The following is an 18,442-nucleotide window of genomic DNA, read 5'->3' on the forward strand; positions in this document are numbered from 1 at the left end:
GCTTTTGTGGGTACCTGGCCTCCAGATAGGGTAAACCCATGACAAATATGTGAGACAAAAAATAACAATAATTTAACATTTTCTATGAATGCAGAAACAGAAAACTATGTGAGGAAAGGTAATTAAACCTATGCAAAACCTGACTAAATAATACTGACTTAATGCTTAAAAACATTGTAAAATAGTTTTAATGGCATTTTTCATAGGATTACTGTTCGTGCCTTGAGTGGCAATGTGGCAAAAACAGCACCTTGAAAAGCAATTGAAAAGCCAACATTTATCTTTTCCAAGCCAGAAATTGCCTCTCACTATACCTGATAAACTTCTGTGTATGGTATCATTAAAGCAGAACAAATACTTCAAAATACTATTTGCCAATAGCTTCTACAATTTAAAATCATTTAAATGGCAATTTCAGCCATACTCCAGATTCTTCTTTTATTTGCATCCCAAGGATATTTGAATGATTTCCACTTGCACAAATAATTGCACTAGGAGAATATTTAAAGAGTGTGGAGGAGAGACTGTCTTGCTTTATATGGAGTGGGACAATGTCTGACAGGCTGGGGGACAGGCTTTTATGAACTCCCTGCCAAGCCCTGGCAGAGAGGATATTAAATGAGCCAGATAAGGATCTGATCACAACTCTCCAGCCAGAATAGCATACACATGAAATAAAATTTAATGTAATCTCTGCCCCCAGTCAAATAAAACATACAATAAAATGGTTGGTGTGAAAATGCAGCATTAAAAAAAAAGAAAAAAAGCCCTGTGGCTACTCCTCTGCTGCCTTGTCTGAGCAATTTGATTTTCCAAACCTCTTTCAGCTTTAAAAAGCTCAGGGAAGATGACAGGGGAGGTTCCTCAGTGCTGAGGGCACTCAGATATGGCCCTGCAGAGGAAGCCAGGCTCGGGCAGCCAGGACAGGAGTGATCCCAATCCATGAGGAAAGCAGAGGGAGCAGCTGAGGCTGCACACAGCCCCTGTGAGCACATCCCAGCATCCAGCACATTCTTAGAGCTTGTGACCTCCCCAGGCAGAAAAGCAAAGACCAGGCTAAAGTCAGCAAATAGGGGATTTGTTATGAGCCATGCTGCTAGTTTTGACTGTAGCTGTCTACATTTAGAGGAAAAAAGGGTGCCAAAAAATGTAAAAGAAGTAAACAATTTTTCTTTTTGGTGTAAAAATGGCACTGTATTTCAAAACAGCTGCTTAAACACGGACATTAACCTAAACAAAAAAAAAAAGAGCTAGAGGGTTTTATTTTAAAACATGCCAAAAAGAGGATTTGTGATAGATGCCGATATGAACATTTGAAGTAGGAAAACGGACGTTTGTCTTTACTGCCACAACCATGACAAAGACACTAACAGCAGTAATTTCTCCATCTAGAGCAATTCAGACCAGACTTGGGTTTGTTCCTTATCATCTGTGACACCACTTCTGTGCAGTTTAATGCCAGGAGTTAAATCTTAGAGGCTCACGTCAGCACAACTGTTTAAGCTATCTGCGCTAACCAAAAGTGGAATTAAATGAAAATATTTACTACAACATATATTATTTTCTCAGGGAAGGCTGGAATCTGCACTGCTTACCAGCTACTTCCCCCTCCTCGTGTGTGGGCACACCAAGGAGACAGGATAAAGTTCAGCAGTTTGAAAACCCTCACTTCTGAGTGTCAAAACCTAGCATCTGTTTCTGTATCATCTGCAGAATTGAGCTCTTGTCCTTAGCACAGTAATACTATCCACTGGAAAAAAAAAAAAAAAAAAAAAAGGCCGTAAGTGAAATTAGCAAGCAACCCAGACTGGGAAATGACAGTATTGCAGTAACTGTTGCTTCACAGTTACAATGAATACAGAAAAGGTATCAGTCTCCATCAGACATTGTCAATGTTTGTGAAAACAGCTCTGGGAATAGAAACACTCAAGACAAACAACAATTATCCATTCCTTCTGATAATGCAAACATAATGCACATATATACCTACACAAAAAATATTGGAAAATGAGTCTATCTATGTGCATATGATCACAGGAGGAGAAATTAATTACAGTACCTATTTATGTCTATTGTATCTCGATCCATGAATGCCCATAGTAATAACAACAAGTTAGGTTTGCTCTCAGCTGGAATTTTGCCCATAATTCTTTCATTTTAGTGTCCAGTTTGTACCTTGGCAAAAGTCTCCACTGCCCAAGTATCTGACTATATCAATGAACTAACCCGAGCTCTTTATTGATTTTACATAAGTGAAACCTCTCCAGATACCAAATTATATAGAGTTATAAGAGCACAGAAGTCTGAGATATAAAGCATTTATTGGGCTGCATTTATACTTTTCTAAACGAACTCCTGAAACTAAATGCAAAAATGCACATGTAATTACATGGCCATATTTGTATGTGCAATTACCATGATTACAAACTGGGCAAGTCCCAACAGCCAGTTAAACATCTGAAATGGTTACATTCATCCCCTCCTGATGAACCACCACCCAGCACACAGATGTTACAAAATACAGAATATATATAGATGCAAAATATTCCCAGGCAGCAATACTGAGGCCTTTAGTTTAAAAAGCTTACACAACACAAGAAACAAGTACAAGGGTACTACCCAAAACATTTTTTTTTAACTTCCTTTTGTTTTTGTCCAATCCATTTTAAGGTCAGAAATGAGACAGAATGGTTTGTATTCCCAGACAGTGAAGTAAGAAACAGATAGCTGGTGCATACAATAACAAGAAAAATAACCACACGGGGAAACTGAATATAGCTGGAAGCAAAAGATGAGCCAAAATATCTCCTCTATCTGAAATTCTATTAGGTTGGACATCATTCTCAGCGTCACAAAGCTACACTTCAGACATATTGAAGAGTGATGGTTTTCATACGCCCTTCCAGTATGGTTCCAATTAAACCAATGGAAAGAAACACAATCCCACATCTTTTTGCTATCTCAGAGTCACTGCATTTAAATGCCACCCCAATATATTTTTGTGTAGAATCTAATAGCAAACAGCCACGATACTGGGATGCCTTTCTGCTGTTTAGAAAAGTGCATGCCAGATATGAAATGTTGACCTGTTCTCACATCGTGTGTCATAATTCATTTCTTTCGAGCAGCCCCGTTCACCAAATTATTCCCTCGCCTTGTGGATTTTCTCAGTCATAAAGGCTCAGTCCTGCATCAGTCTTTCTGCACCCAAAATTCCCACTGGCTTCCAACAGTTTTTAGGCACACTGGGCATACAGGGTCAGCCCCTGTGAAAGTTAGATCACATTGTAGGAGCCCCTGTCCCTACAGCCAGCCAGTTCACCTCCCTTTACAATTCCCTTTTACTACAAATTATGGAGACAGAGGTGCCCCTTTCAGAGGAGCTGGGGCAGCAGGGGAGGGCAAAAGCAGAGGTCAGCCTCTACACAAAAGCCAACAAGCTTGCTGAATAAAAACACAAAATAAAGAAGCTTATTAAGCTGTCATCAGCAGGGTAAGTCTGTTCAAACGATGACCCCTCCTGCCTTGCTGTAGACACCCCGGCTGGACTTTCAGAAAAATAAATGTCAAACCTGAACCATTGCCAAGGTGTTGGATTTCCTTTATGGAGGTTTCTCAGCCACAAACAGCAGGACCCACCTCTTCCAAACAGGTCTCCAGCCACTTTCCCCAGTGGGCTCTGCTGCCAGGCTGTGGCAGAATTGCTGAGGGCAAAATGACCCTGGACAGATCATGCCACTTCCCAAAAATATCACACCACATTGTGAACATTCTTCTTTCTCTAGAACCACAAAAACTGGCAATTTCCCCCTCTTTTCTTTTATTTCTGTGAGTACCAGAACATGAACTTCAAGCACACTGTTACCAATTGTAATATAAGTGACAGGCTCAACTGCATTACACCAGAAGGGAATTTCAGAAACCTCTCTTCTCTTTCAATTTGGACTTCTATTCTGTTTTAATTTTGACTACAGCAGGACCCAACTTCTGCCCACAATAGAAAAGGGCAATGAAATACAATCTCACTTGTACGAAGAGTGACAGTAGTCAACACTTGACACAGTCTTTCTTTTCAGAAATACATGGACACAGAGTTGCTTAATCAAAACTGGTTGTGTCGAGATTGTATTTTGTAGTGTTTTGGTGCCCAGGGGAAATAAAAAGCTCCTACTGGCCTTTTGATGAGCCATTTGCTTGAGCTGCTATGTTTCAAAACCAGAACAGCATATTTTAGAAGCTCTTGCTACCTCATTGCTAAGTTAACGTAATATTTTTAGGCAACCAGTCCTTGGATTCACCTTGCATCCTTGAAGCACTCAGACAGTCCATTCTTGCAGGAGCAGAAATCCCCACCACAGCCTGATACAGCTACAATTTACCAGTACATTATTTGAGACATTTCTGTCACTTTAAGATTTATTAATCACTTGTGTTTTTGAAATTTCCCTTCATTGCTGATGGTACATACATGTATAAATACACATACATATATACACAAGCACATATATACACATATATTTTGTATATATGACATGTGTGTGCCTGTTCTGATATCTAATGTATGCACACAATGCTTACATGTGCATTTTAAAATGTTTTATGTATTTTTAAATTACATATTAAAATATTTTTATATACTGCCAATCAGCTCAAAAGCACATGCAAAACTGTAACATGCAGGGAACCCAATGCCAAAATTTACTAAAGATTGATGCAATGCCAACTTTCCTGCTATAGAATATATTGAGATGGCTCATGAGAAGTAAATTGATTTTCTCCCATTGAAATCTAGCAATCTAGCCCAGCAAAGGGCTGAGTTTCACTGGAAAAAAGACACACACAGAGCATCCCCAGCACCATGCAGAACCTCTTGAGAGTGGAACCCAAACTATATGCTGGCTGCTGCTGGATTTTGGAACCAAGAGCAAGTAGTGGGTAATTCAAATACTAAACTCCAAACTCACAGTTCTGCCTAGGCTTTATTTATTAATGTATTATTATGATTAGCACTAAACTCCAGGAGAACTAAAAGGTACAAGAATCTCATTCCTGGCACTGCTACTCAGCATGTTACTAAATATTTTCATTAACAGAAAAACTGGGATGTAGAACTCAGAAACTGACACTATGTGTATTTACCCATATCTGTTGCTATATCCATAAAGGTCCACAGATATCTCCATATATTTGAGAGGTATATGTGTGTATACATATCCATACATACCTGCTGCTCTGACACATATTATGTTTGCTATAATCTTATGATTTAGTAACATTATCTCCCTTTTACTCTCCCTGCTTTCCTTATACTCTGAAGTGGAAAATTCTTCTACTAAAAACATTTACAGCACTTTGAATTTGCATTGCACTGCACAAGCTCAAGGCCCAGCCCTGCAAATATTTAGTCACTCAAGCAGCCTACTCTCGTAAAGCCTTCCAGTGCAGACAAATGGATCACTCAAACAACCATGATTTCAGTGGAAACAGGCTGATATCACCAGAGGCATAGCTCATTATCTTGTAAATAGCCAGATCAGAAGCTCCCCTGACCTCCATCCACAGCCACAGCATCCAGTTCCACTGCACCACAAGTTTAACCCCATGTCATGACATGATTTTGCATTACAAAACTGTCAAATAACCTCTGTGCATCACATGTACAGAAATGCTTGTCTTGGATTCATTATAATAAATCCATCTGTATAATTCTTCTTTCTTAGGTATGAGTCATATAATTTTGAACTTTTTCATGGCAAGCTTTAAAATGAGCTTGAAACCTATCTGCAGTTCCATAGTCCAAGAAAAAGGCAGGTCTATCCAAACTAAGTTGTTCCAAATTTGGCTTTAAACAATATAAAATACCCATGTTTAGTGTCTGTTACCTAAACTGAGCAGTTCAGCTGAGAGTGATGAAAAAGAACAACTCCCTCAAAATTAGTCTAGAGTCAATATTATTATTAGCACAGTGCCTGTGAGAACCAGTTCTTGTCAAGTTTTTCACAGCCATCACTCAAATGAAAAACAAGCAACATGGGACATCCACCTGAACCATCAGATGACTGTGTTGACACAAAAAACCATAAAAAACACCTTTTTAAAAGCCCAGCTTGCACATTTGACACAGACACTTCACAAACCAGGCCTGCAACACTTCCAAGCACTGAGCTGATGCCTGAATCCACCAACACTGTGTCCATGCAGAGAGCAGAAAGACACCAGAGCAGAGCTTTGCCAGCCCTGGTGTCCCATTCCAGGGGTCCTCTCCTCCCTCCTGCCACATCCCTGCCTGCCCTTCCCAAGCATGGCTGCATCTAGAAGGCAGAGAATGTGCAAAAGGCCCACAGTGATCCAATTCAGGGATAGGATTGGATAGGATATCTCAGTTGGTCAGCTGGAAGGGACAGGAAATGGTCATGTAGTCCAACTTCCTGACCATTTCAGGGCTGAATAAAAGTCAAAGGATGTTCTTGAGGGCATTGTCCAAATGCTTCCTTAACCCTGATGGGTTTGGAGCATTGACCACCTCTCAAGGCAGCCTGTTCCAGTGTGTGACCATCCTTCCCAATGTCAGGTCCCAACCCTCCCCAGTGCAGCTTCCAACAATTCCCACGTGCCTTATCACTGGATACCAGGGAGAAAAGATTTACCTAGCTGTGCCACACTGGGGGCAGAGGGAATGAAAGGATAAGTTACAAAAAACCATGTGCTTCCCTCTGCAATTCTGTCCTGGTCATGGCTAACTCCAGGCCAGGAGACCTTGTTCATTCATTGTTGCTCCCATGAGAAACAGCAAGCAGCAAGGGACAACTTGATCATACCCACAGCATCCTGTGGTGACCACTGATCTCCCCAAAGCCACCAAGCAGAAGAAGCAGTGCTGGGCTCTCCTCAAAGAGACTGGACGAGGTTGCAAGTCATCAGCTCCCATAAAGGAGGCAGAAATTCAAACCAGTCTTCTGCAGTGATTTATGTGGCACATAAAACTGAGAAACAACCATAGAAATCATTCAACAAATGACTGGGATTAGTTTTATGAATGCTACTTTCAAAAGGAGGGACAATGTAGCCCTTCTAACTTAGGTGATGACATATGCCTTATGGAAAGTCATTCCTGCCAGCAGCTTGGCAAGTTGAACATCCTCTGCCATCCCAAGGAATTCAATGGGAAAAAAATACTATTCAGTGACTTCAGCACCAAGTTGTGCAGCCTGCCTTCCAGGGACAGGAACAGTTAAGAGTGGGTTTGCAATTTTATCAGCCCCATGCTTCCAGCAGCTCTGGAGTTCTTGTTAACAGATCCTTTCTTCACTCTTAAAAGTGCAGGATAACATCTGGGCCTTTGGGGAAGCAGTCTCACAATAAAGAAGCACTTTGTGTAATTCTTCTTTCCTCGCCAAACCGCATCTGTCTGCTCCCCCTGCCCTTCTCCACCCAGCCCGAGCTCCGTGGGGCTGTGGGGACATCTGCTAGCAGCAGCAGCCTGTCTCTGCTGAGCCATCAGCAGGTGGCACTGCCTGCTTTTTACACTCACCACACGAATGTCCACCCCCAACACCTCGTGTCCACCTCCACTAACCATCCCAAAGGGTGCCCAAGAGATGTCAGTGCCTCCTCTCCTTCGAGGAGCACCTCATGCCAAGCAATGGATTGGCTGGGCAAAGAAGCTGCCCCATCACAGCTCACCAGTGGTTGGTGGTGGCAGCAATTTCCAGAGGAAGGAGGTGGCCAATGACAGGTGCCAACCTCCCCTGCCACTGACAAGTTATGGCAGGCTCACCTGGCTGGGAGCTGAGGCTCCTCTGATGCCAACACCAGTTAAACAGCCACTGTCAGCCTGGTCTTGCTCCATCTGGAGGCTTCATTCATCTTTAACAAACCTGTCCCAAGAGCAGCTCAACTGAGGCAATTTAGAAAAACATTAGAAAACACTCCCAGCCTAACATGACCTTCCTAAATGCAGCAATCCTGTATCTGGGTACAGAGTCAGAGCCCATCCAGCTCCAGCCTCACAGGTTCTCATTAGGCACTTGGTTTTGAAAGATTTGATCCCCAGATTTGATCAGAACTGGGAACCTCTGCTGCCCCACCCAAAAATTAAGAGTGACAAATTCTCCATATAGACTCCCACCACCTGCTGTCAGCAGCTTTCTTCAGGTCAGTAGTTACCAGGGTTCTGATAGCCAAACTCCAGCCAGACACAGGAAAGACTTGTTGCTGGGAATCCTGCACCACTGCCACCACAAAAACAATTCAGTGCCCACCTGCTGGCAACAGGGAAGATGTCCCTGAGTAGCTGTTCCCACTATAGCACAATCTCCCCTTCCCCCCTGCCTTCTGTGAAAACAACAGTGGATTCCTGCAAAAAGGATGGTGAAGCACCAGACCTCCAAGAGTCTACACAATCCCTATGCAAATAAGTTTGCACTGGAAATTAATTGTATATTGACTCTCTTCAGACTTGGAAAGATTGTCTACTTCCACCTGGAATAAGCAAACCATATACAAAGCTTTATTATTTTAATTCTCACATTAAAATTAAAACTGCTCTATCCTGTTGGCTATGCATATGAATAGGGAAACCATCAGGGTAAAAAAACCTCTTAATTATCACATGTAAAGAAAAGAAAATCCTGTTTAAAATGGGTATTTAAAGATATTGTGATCGGCTAGCACATCTTAAATCTACTTGTAAGCAGTAAGTGATGTACTATTTGCAGTCTATTTTAACCAATTAATTTTTCAAGAGACAAATATTGTCCCCATAATCATGTCAATCTCAAAAAAATCAGCTACAAATACAATAGAGCTAGCTGACCCAATCCATCCAGAAACTGCTTTGATATTTGGATGGTGACTTTTCTAGTGCACATGCCATCTCAGTGTTTTAATTACACATTTTAACTTCACTAAAGCTAAATAATCCAAATGAACTGGCCTCGTCTGGGCAGCCAGCAAGCCATTGGTGCTGCCAGCAGCGTCTTCCATCAGCATCAAACAAAGCCAACCCTTTTCCCTGAGCTTTTGTGTGTGTTTTTAAACAGAGAGTGGTAGCTCCTTCTTAAATGAATCACTGTGAACTCACACTGGAAGTGCTGATAAACAGCTGTCACAAAATAAGCTTGCACTTTTCACAAAATAAGCTTGCACTTTTCCAAACGTCTGCAGTTTTAGACCTTCCCTCCCTTCTCTTCAGCAATGCAAGCGAAGAAAGAACGGCACACCCTTAATTCTGATACTCCAGGGCTATAATTACATTATTACAGTAAATCAAACATTGCCTTTGTGTCACTATAATTGCGCTCCTTGTTTGAAATTAACTGCAAATGGTTTGATTTTCTTTTCTTCCTCAAATACGGGCAGGGAGGAATTAAAGCACACTAAATCATCTTCCCCACGAAAATGCACAGAAAGCCAGGATTCAGACAGCAGCATTTGAACTCGGCAAGAAAAGAAAACGCAGCACGGAGTGAAAGGAAGAGATCGGGCATCACATTTGACACGGAGCGACTGCAGAGCAATTAGCGAGCCGCTAAATCCTCTGTTACAACAAATCAGTGACCCACTTCCCCCTCTTCCCCGGCGCCCTTCATTATAAAATCAGCTTTAATGAACTGCCCCTCTCTTCGCCACTCCAAAGCAGATCTGCTGCCCCCGCAGCCTGCACCTGCCCTTCCAGCGGCTGCTGCCCCAGGGAGCCCCCAGCCCCAGGCGGGGGCAAGGGGCGGCGGTGGCTCCGCGCCGGGACGGGACGGGCAGGGAAATAAAAACTGCAAGGCAAGCTGCCTTCACCTCAGCACTGCCTAAAGGGAAACCACTCTCCCTCTTGCTGCTATTCCGCGCCTCTTTTGCTAGGTTTGATTCACCACATCTGCCAGAGCCGACACATCTGGCTCCCTCCCTGGGCGGAGGGTACGGTGGATATGTCAGCATGTTGTCTGAAGGCACTGGTACTTTCTGGAAAGAGCTCTTTTTTTTCTCTATCATATACTGTACAACAATCAAGTCTTTTTAAAAGGATGGCTTAAAAAAAAAAAAAAAAAAAAAAAAAAAAAGCTGATTTTGACAAGAGACAGGCCAGAATGAGAACTGCTGAGACAGTAAAGAACAAGCCTGTTATCTTACAAACTACACTTCAGGCTGTCAGCTGCCAGAGATTTACAGGAAAACCCCCTTTCCTAGGGCTGAACCGACACGAAACTTTACTTTCAGCGACAGAAACTCACGAACTGCCACCATCCCCGGCCGGGGATGCCCGGGAGGGTTCCAGCGGAGGCACGGCGGCCGCGTCCCCGGGGTCGCTCCCCGCACACCCGCGGATGGGATGCGGAGGGAGATGCTCTCCCGGTGAGAGCCGCCCCATCCCTGCCCGGTCCCCCAGCCGGGGCTGCCCGCCAGCCCTGCCCTCCCCCGGCGCGGCACGGTGACACGACAGGAGGGTGGCACGTCCTCCCCGCTATTTATAGCGGCCGGCTCCTATTTGGGAATGCCAGGAGCCGCCGGGGAGGGGGGAAAAGGAGCAGAACCGAGGTAAGAAGCAAGGCAGGGAAGCTCCCGGCCCTCGCTGGCGCAGGGGATGTGGCACCGTGCCTTTGGCGTCTGCAGCCGGTGCGGTCCGGCTGCTGCAATGGGAGCTGGAGCGCCTGTCAAAAGCCAGAGGCTTTTGAACTGATTCCTCTGCCTCGGCAGCAAACCCTGGACAGTGAATTCTAAGCCCGGGGCCGGCTTTTGCTGAAAACAAGTTAAAAATCATGAGGCCAGCCCATCCGGTCCTGTGTGAGATTTTAACAGAGGCATAACCAATATAATTCATGTTGTTCCTGGCGCTCATTTCCCGCACCGGTTCTGCTGCTCCTGCCTGACACCGGAGACTCGCTCCTGGCCCACAGCGCTGCTCCGAGCGCTGTCAGGTCGATATTGACCTCTCCTTTCAAGGCAATGCCTTGTCCCGTGCTTGGCCCTCACTCATGCCGCAGCACCCTGGCCCCGTGCGCCCCACAGCGCAATAAACAACAAAGGGGGACACGTCGCGGGGCGCGGGGCTCCTCTCCCTCCTGGAAGCACCGCTGGGGCAGGCAAAAGGAAACGCAATGACAAAATCGGCATGAATCTGAAAAGATGTTTCTGATTTAAGCGTAATCTATTTTTAAATGGGGTGGCATGTAAATACGAAGCCCTAACTAACAGACGGGATTTCTGCCCATGAGAGCATTTTCCCAGCACGGAGCTGGGCGTGTTTCTCCTGGCGCTGGTGGAAGTGCCCGCTCATCTTTGCGCTGCTCCTGCCCGGCCCCTTGCCATGGGACACCCCGCACCTCGCCTGTGCTTCCCCCTTCAGAGTCCACCTGACATCCCGGACCAGAGAGCTGAATTCCTGTGGCTCCTCCAAGGTTTGCTCTGGGGGGAAGCGGAGCGCTGGACAACTTGGGCAGCGCTGCCACAGGACCCCCCGCCCGCACCTGCGGGGACAGACAGCACAGCCCTCCCTTGCTTTGCATGAAAGAGACGGCTCCAAATTATTGCCAAATTCATCCTTCTAAAGAAAGCTACACACGAGTAACACGGGAAAGAAATGCCAGTGCCTACCAAAATGACTCAACTTTAGAAAACAAACGCCGGCCAACTAGCTTATGCTGGGAAAAACAAAACCAAACCAAACCAGTCTTGGGGGGGGAAGCAAAGTTCTCTCAGAGAAACATGTAATGATGGCTGCGCCCAAGCATGGCTTTTTCAAACAGAATTCATCACATCTTCAGAGGAGCAACTAACATCCTTCCTAGGAGCACAGGTTTTTGTGGTTTGCAAGACGTTGTTCTCCCTATGCATTATAGTTAGACCTGGCCCCAATGAGGAAGGAAGGAAGGAAGGAAGGAAGGAAGGAAGGAAGGAAGGAAGGAAGGAAGGAAGGAATCTATTTTTTGTCGTGGATAAATCATGACTAGCCTTTCTTTGAACAGCATATGAAACTCGAGAGCTTTGATCGCTGGGATCTGAAGTTCTCGTGGGGGAGCTGGTACTCCTGCTGCAGCTGCTGAAGAAGAAACACAAAACTCCTTTACCCGGTTCAGTTCAAAAAGCACCTACTGTGAGACCGTCTGGTCTAACGTTCATTTTTTATTCTACTGCAACGCTCATGCTATGCGAAACGCAATAGGAATTTCCATACCATCATTTACATCCAAATGGACCCGCTGAGATTCATGCTGATGTGTAACAGCCCTACAATGCAGCCCCTTCTGGCAAGTGCCGCGCTGCCGGCGCACGGGCCAGCGGGATTCGCACCGGGCCGGTGCTGGGTGAGCCCCCCGGGCTGACCCGTGTGCCAGGACTGCGGGGATCCAGCTGAGCCCGCCGGGAGTCCAGCAGAGGCTGCCGGGGGTACCCGAGCCAGCGGAGCTGGCAATCAAACCGGCCCTTATTCCCCGCATTCGGGGAGTATTTTTGGATTTCCGAGTCCTTCCTCAGCCTTCCCTTCGCCCCCTTCCCCACCTCAGTATTCGTTTTGTTTACGAGGAAGCAGGATGCCGGGCAGGAGGGGAAACGCGCCGCATCCCGCACCGCTCCCCGCCTTGCCCCGGGCCCGGCGCACCCCGCCGGGGCCATTCACTTGTCTCCGGGGGGTGAGCACCGATCGACTCGCCTTCCCGCGGACACGCGATGGGGACGGGACGTGCGGAACCAGCGTGCCAAGGACAGGGACAGGCACATCTGCCCCGGGGCCGCGATCCCCGCCGCGCTGCCCACGGAACCGGGACCGGGTGTGCGCGGACTCCCGGAGCTCCCGGCCCGGTCCGGCCCGCTCCCCGCGCACTGGCGGCGGTCGCTCCGACAGGTTGCCCGCGGCGGGACCGAGAGAGCCGGGGAGGGAGAAGCAGCGCGACCCGGCCGCCCCGGGGCTCCGCGTACCTGCAGCACGTTGGCGTGGCGCAGCCGCTGCAGCAGGATCATCTCTTTGACGATCTTGTAGGCGGCCAGGCGGTAGCAGTCCCCCAGCGCGGAGAACTGCCGCACGCAGTGCGCGATGTCGTGCCCGCCGAAGTCCACCGCCTTCAGCGCCACGGCCAGCGTGCGGTTGAGCACCGCCTTGTAGACCGCCTTGGTGTAGCCCGAGCCCAGGTACTGCACGCCGCTGACATCGCGGATGTCGCGGCAGCCCAGCAGCGGCGGCTCCAGCGAGAGCTCGGCCGAGGCGCCGGCCCAGGGCCCCTTCGCCGCTCGGCCCCGCGGCTGCTCGGCCGAGGTGCGCGGCGGCGCCAGGTCCATCAGGCGCCGCTCCCGCGGCCGCAGCGGCCGCCGCCCCGCCGCCGCCCGGTGCTGCCGGTAGCGCAGCACCTCCTCGTAGCGCTCGCGGATCTGCCGCGCCAGGGCGGCCGCGCCGCCGCTCTCCTCCTCCGGCGGGTCGAGGGGCGCGCCGGGCGGGGACGGGGGCAGCTCCTCGCGGGGCGGCGGCTGCTCGGAGCCGGGCACGAAGAGGAGGTTGAGCAGGGTGCCCAGCAGGAAGGCGAGGCAGCAGCCGGCCGCCACCGCAGTCTTCCTGCGCCTCATCGCCACTTCGCTGACGGCTCGTCCAGCCTTTCGGGTTCTCTCCTCTCGCCCTTTCCCCGGGAACCAGCTCCGAGGGGTTCTTTTTTTCCTCCTTTTTTTCTCCCCCTCCCGGCTCTGCCGGCGGCAAAACAGCCCCGGGCGCTCAGCCGGAGCTCAGCCCCTTACGACGCGCCCGCATGACACTTGCCTCCCCGCTTTCAGGGCTCTGAAGCACTTATTATTAGCGGGCCGCGGGGCGGGCGGGGGGATCCCCGTCCCGCTGCCCCCGCCGACGCGCGCTGATTGACAGCCCGGCCCTTCCCGCGGCCCGGCCGAGCAGCAGGGGGGCCTGGGAAACGTAGTCCCCCGCAGGAGCCCCGCCGGCCGCCGGCGAGCCCGGGAGCCGGGACTACATCTCCCAGGCTCGGCCGAGCCCCCCGGCGGGGAAGGCGCGGAGAGGGGCGGGACGGGCGGGCGGACCCCCCCGACGGCGCTACCGGGCAGGGCGGGCCCCGAGCGCTGGGGATGTGCTGCTTCCCACAGCCCGGGGAAAGCCGCGCCGGCAGCGCTTTGGCAGGGATGCCCTTATCCCCCTCCCCGGCAGCCGAGGGGTTTGGTACCAGCACCCACGGAGCGCCGCAGAGCCACACAAAGGAGAGGGGTTTTTCTTTTCCGCACCAAAATAAAGGGAAAAGAGGCGGCTGCAGCCCGCAGCTGTGGGTTCGTCATTCGGAGTGAAAATTGCAGCGGTCGCGCCCCCTCCAGCCGCGGCAGAGCGGGGAGGAGAGCGGAGCACAGAGGGGATGGGGCTGCGTGTCACCCACGGGAAAGAGCAGCCACAAATCACGGGCTCGGCAGGGGGTAGCCCCTGCCCGGTTGGAAATGTGAATTGCAGGGGTGAGCGCTAATGACATGGTTATCCATCAAGCCCACATTACGATGCTGTTAGCAACTAATTAACAAATACAATCAGCCCGCGAAACTTCCACAAAGGACAGACCATCAACAAGAGAAAAGCCGTAAAGAGTCAGGCGAGGCAAAGTTCACCACAATAGAAGTGGGAAATCATTTCCAATGAGGGAAAGGGACGGGACATTTCGGTAATACACATCGGACAGACCTTAGGGGGAAAAAACAACACCAAGAAAAAAACTAACAAAAAAAAAAAAAAAAACAAACCAGCCGCCGCGGTTCCCTGGAACTAGCGATCAGTGATCGTCAGCTTTTCCTCCAACACTGACAAAAAACGGAGCTCGGGGAAACTCAGGCCCCAGACCCCGCCCGCCCGCTGCCGGCGCCCAGACCCGCGGGGAAGCTCCCGGGGAGCGGAGGCAGCGGCGAGACCGGGAGGAGGCAGCCTTGGCAGGGCGTGTGGAGACCGACCGTCTGTCCCAGCAGCCTCGGAGCCTTTCTGTCGCCGCTTCCCGAGAGCCCTCGGCAGGCAGCGGGAGCACGGCCCGCCGCGGCCCCGCTCACGGGGCGGGCGGAGGCTCGGGGTGCTGCCGGGCCGGGCGCCCCATCCCCGCGGGACTGCCGAGCCTGGCACCGGCCACCGCAGAAAAGCCACGGGAGGGAGCGTGATCACCAATTAAAATAGAAATAACCACTGCAGGAAGGGGGGGCTGTCTGCCCCGCAGGGACAGCAGGCTCCCGGGCGCCCAGCCCAGCCTCGGCGGCCGCGCTCCCGCATCCCGCTGCGCGCAGCCCGCGGTGCTCGCTCCGCCCGCCGGGGCGGTGCCACCTGCCCTCCCCGCGGCTGGGGGCACCGGGGATTTTCCGGATGGGCTGGGGTTTTGGGTTGGTTGGGGGTTCGGGTCTTCTTTTGTTTCTTTTTTGGGGCTGGGTTTTTTTTCCTTTCCTTCATCGTTTCTGTTCTTACCTATCCTTACCCTCCAGAGGCAGCCCATTTCCACTGCGATGAGTGCGATTTTCACGGGTGTAGAGGACGGGTAGCCGGCTGTTTTTTTTGGTTTTTTGGTGTTTTACCCCCAAAGTAAAGGTGCTCGTAACGGTAGGAAATGCATTTCCAAAGACATTGTGGCACCTGCAGCCCTCCCTGTTTTGAGCGGGATCCCCCCATGCCCCGCAGGCGACGGAAGGCTCGGTTGCCTTCCCGCGGTAGGTGCGGGGGATCTGAACGCCCCGGACCTCCCCCGCTGCCGAGCTCTTTCTCCGCGGGCTGCTGGCAGGGCACAGGGCTCTTGGAGAGACTCGGGGCATTATTTCCCAGCCGTGCGCTCCTCCCGCTGCCCGCCGTCCTGCGCGACCTCCGCGGAAATCGCGGCGATTTGTGCACGCTCGGCGGGATTTACGGCTTGGTTGATACGAGCCAACACTTTTTATTATTGCGCAGATAAGAGTCAGAATATAGCTCGCTCCGTTGTGCGAGCCCGTAGAGGAATCGTTCCGAGCTCAGCGGAATATTGTGTGCAGGCAGACCGGGGGTGGCCCGACGGAGCGGGCTCATGGCGCGGGGAGCCGGCTTCTCCGAGGGGCCGTGGCCCCGGGAATGCTGCAGCCCTGGCAGCGGCACGGAGAGAAGGGAGATCCCGCTTTTCCAGTAGCTCGCATGGTGACCGCAGCCCTGGCTGTGTGTCGGGGCAGTGCCTGCGTATCTTGCAGCCGGGAGGGAGCGGCTCCGCAGGGACACGGGCATCCCGGGAGCATCCCCGGAGCTTGCGCGCCCGCCGTGTTTGCGCAGTTTACAGCAACACAACCGGACTGCAAAACAGATGCTCCGCAACAGCGGGCCACCTGTTTTTCACATCATGCCCCGTCTCAAAGCCGGTTTTCTTCATTATATCCTTCCCGACAGACACCATGAAATACATCACTCATTTAGATATGGGAGCCGGCCTCTGGAGGACGACTTGCGCGGAGCACTTTGATGTTGAGAGACAGATTTCAAAAGATAGAAAGCCCCTTCGATGTTTCTAATTAGCCCGCGGCCGCGGCTGCCACTGATTAGGGCGGCGGTGCCGGGGTGATGCCGAGGCGGGCGGGCGGCCCGCGGGCACGGCCCGGTTCGGCCCGGGGAGGGGGGACCCGCCTCCTGCACCCCCCGGGCAGCGAGAACCGCACGGGCACATCAGCAGAGCTGCCCTGAAGCCGGCAGCGAGCCCCGGCGACCAGCCCGAGAAAGGAACAGCCGCCTTCCCGCATCCCCCGCGCCTCCCGCCGCTGGAGGAGGTTTGGGAGCGGGCGGGATCTGCTCCCGCAGCCAAAGCCCTTTTGCAGGAGGCTGCGCTGAAAGCATTACAGCCCTCGCTAACACTTCTGCTCACATGCGAGCCTTTTATCTCGGCAGCGCTGGTGGAAAAGCTGAATCACCGCGGAGAAAGTGAGGACTGAGGGGTATTTTTTCATATGCAACAAGCTGCTCTTTATTTAATCCTCACAGCCCCTATTTCTATCAATATTCCTGAAGCTGAGAGATCAAACAAGGAAAAATTAAAACCATGCTACCACACTAAATAAGATTAAGATTGTGGCAATACATTGGCTGCTCCTTGGGGAAATAATTTTGTTGCCGCAGGAGCCGTGGCCATCCTGGAGGTAAAGCCTGTGTTTCAGGAATGGGTGATGGGAAAGACAGTTGGGAATTGGCCTCCAAACCCAGCCAGGAGCCACCTCAAGTGCCCATGCTCCTGTGCCCTTCTGCTCCCAGCCCTTGGGCAGCCCTTCTCTATGGAGTGGATGAACTTTGCTGTGCTGAGCTCCATTATCCCTGTTCTCTCTCACCAGCAGGCATCTTCAAGTGAGTCCCACTGATGGTCCTAAGGGATTTTGACTCCAGGCTCCAAAAAAGAACTCCCACACTTTCAAACACAGGTAGCTTCAAGATCTCACTTTAAAAACCACAAATGGAAGCTTGCAGCTGGAATGATTCAGAATTTGTGCTGAGGAAGTTTGTTCTTCCAGAACTGTCCTGTGCTCACACGATTCCTCTTTGACACTTAAGGAATTGATTTTATTTTAAATTTTAGATTACATCATAACCTTTTGAATTCCTGGCCATCTATTCTGGCTGCTTATGTGGAAGAAGAGCTTTCTTGGAAAGTCCTTCCTCAGACCAGAGGCCAGAAGTTTCTTGAAAACAGAGTCTAAGGACTGCCTGCCTTTTCACTGAGGGGTCAACCTCTCGTCATTCCCTGCTTTGCCAAGGACTTGTCAGCTTGCAGGGCAGGGTGGAAAGCCTCTCTTTCCTCAGGGATGTGGGGCCAGCAGTGGACCCTTGCACACATGTACATTTTGTAGCCCTTTTATAGTTTTCTTACAATCTCTAAAGTGTTTTTTACTTTAAACAGGATCTCTTTTTCTGATGTTCTTTCTTTTCTCTGAGGAAACTCACTTCCTTGTATATTTGAAGCGAGCTGAGATGCAGCCAATTGTATTAGTTCTGGTTGGAGCAAAAATGCATAATGAAACACTGGATGAGGGGTATGAGTCCAAAATAAATGGTCACTAGCAGAGCCCGCAAAAACCTACGAGTTCAGATAGCCTGTGAAAAAAAGAAAAGCTCGAATTTTACCTGCCGTGCTCTGCATTTTTCCAAAGGGAAAAATGAACTTTGGAGTTTAGAGAGCTTGGGAAGAGACGCTGGGGCACTGAGCCTTTTTCATTCCATTTGTGAATTGTGATGATTCTTGCATTTTTCATGAATACAGCATCTGTAAGTGGGAGAAAGTGTTTTATCTCCTAACCTGTTATTCTCACAGCACAGCAGTTCAGGTTTTATGTGCCAGATGTCAGTGTGTCCTGATTCTTCAGGCAATTGGGATTAAAGCTTCCCTGTATCAGAGAGGTTTTATAAGGATAACTCTGTTAATGTATGTGGAAATCTGGTACTGCAGCGATAAAGACCCTGTAAATATTTACACAGACAGACGAGCTCATGGAAATTTTACATTATTAGCTTAAC

At 50.0% G+C, this 18,442-nt stretch overlaps 1 protein-coding gene across 2 annotated transcripts in view; it reads right to left on the bottom strand.

Annotated features, from left to right (window-relative positions):
- Nucleotides 1-13,907, bottom strand: part of PKDCC (protein kinase domain containing, cytoplasmic) — a 35,595-nt gene extending 21,688 nt beyond the window's left edge. Inside the window, exon 1 of one of the 2 annotated variants that reach the window (XM_056488330.1) lies at nucleotides 12,904-13,907. In XM_056488330.1, coding sequence (XP_056344305.1) covers nucleotides 12,904-13,542 — 639 coding nt within the window. In that variant the 5' untranslated portion in view covers nucleotides 13,543-13,907. The remainder of the gene's footprint in view (nucleotides 1-12,903) is intronic. The other variant, XM_056488329.1, reaches the window with a different exon arrangement.
- Between the last annotated feature and the right edge of the window lie 4,535 nt (nucleotides 13,908-18,442).

This window comes from Oenanthe melanoleuca, chromosome 3 (genome assembly GCF_029582105.1).
Source record: "Oenanthe melanoleuca isolate GR-GAL-2019-014 chromosome 3, OMel1.0, whole genome shotgun sequence".
NCBI classification, from domain to species: domain Eukaryota; kingdom Metazoa; phylum Chordata; class Aves; order Passeriformes; family Muscicapidae; genus Oenanthe; species Oenanthe melanoleuca.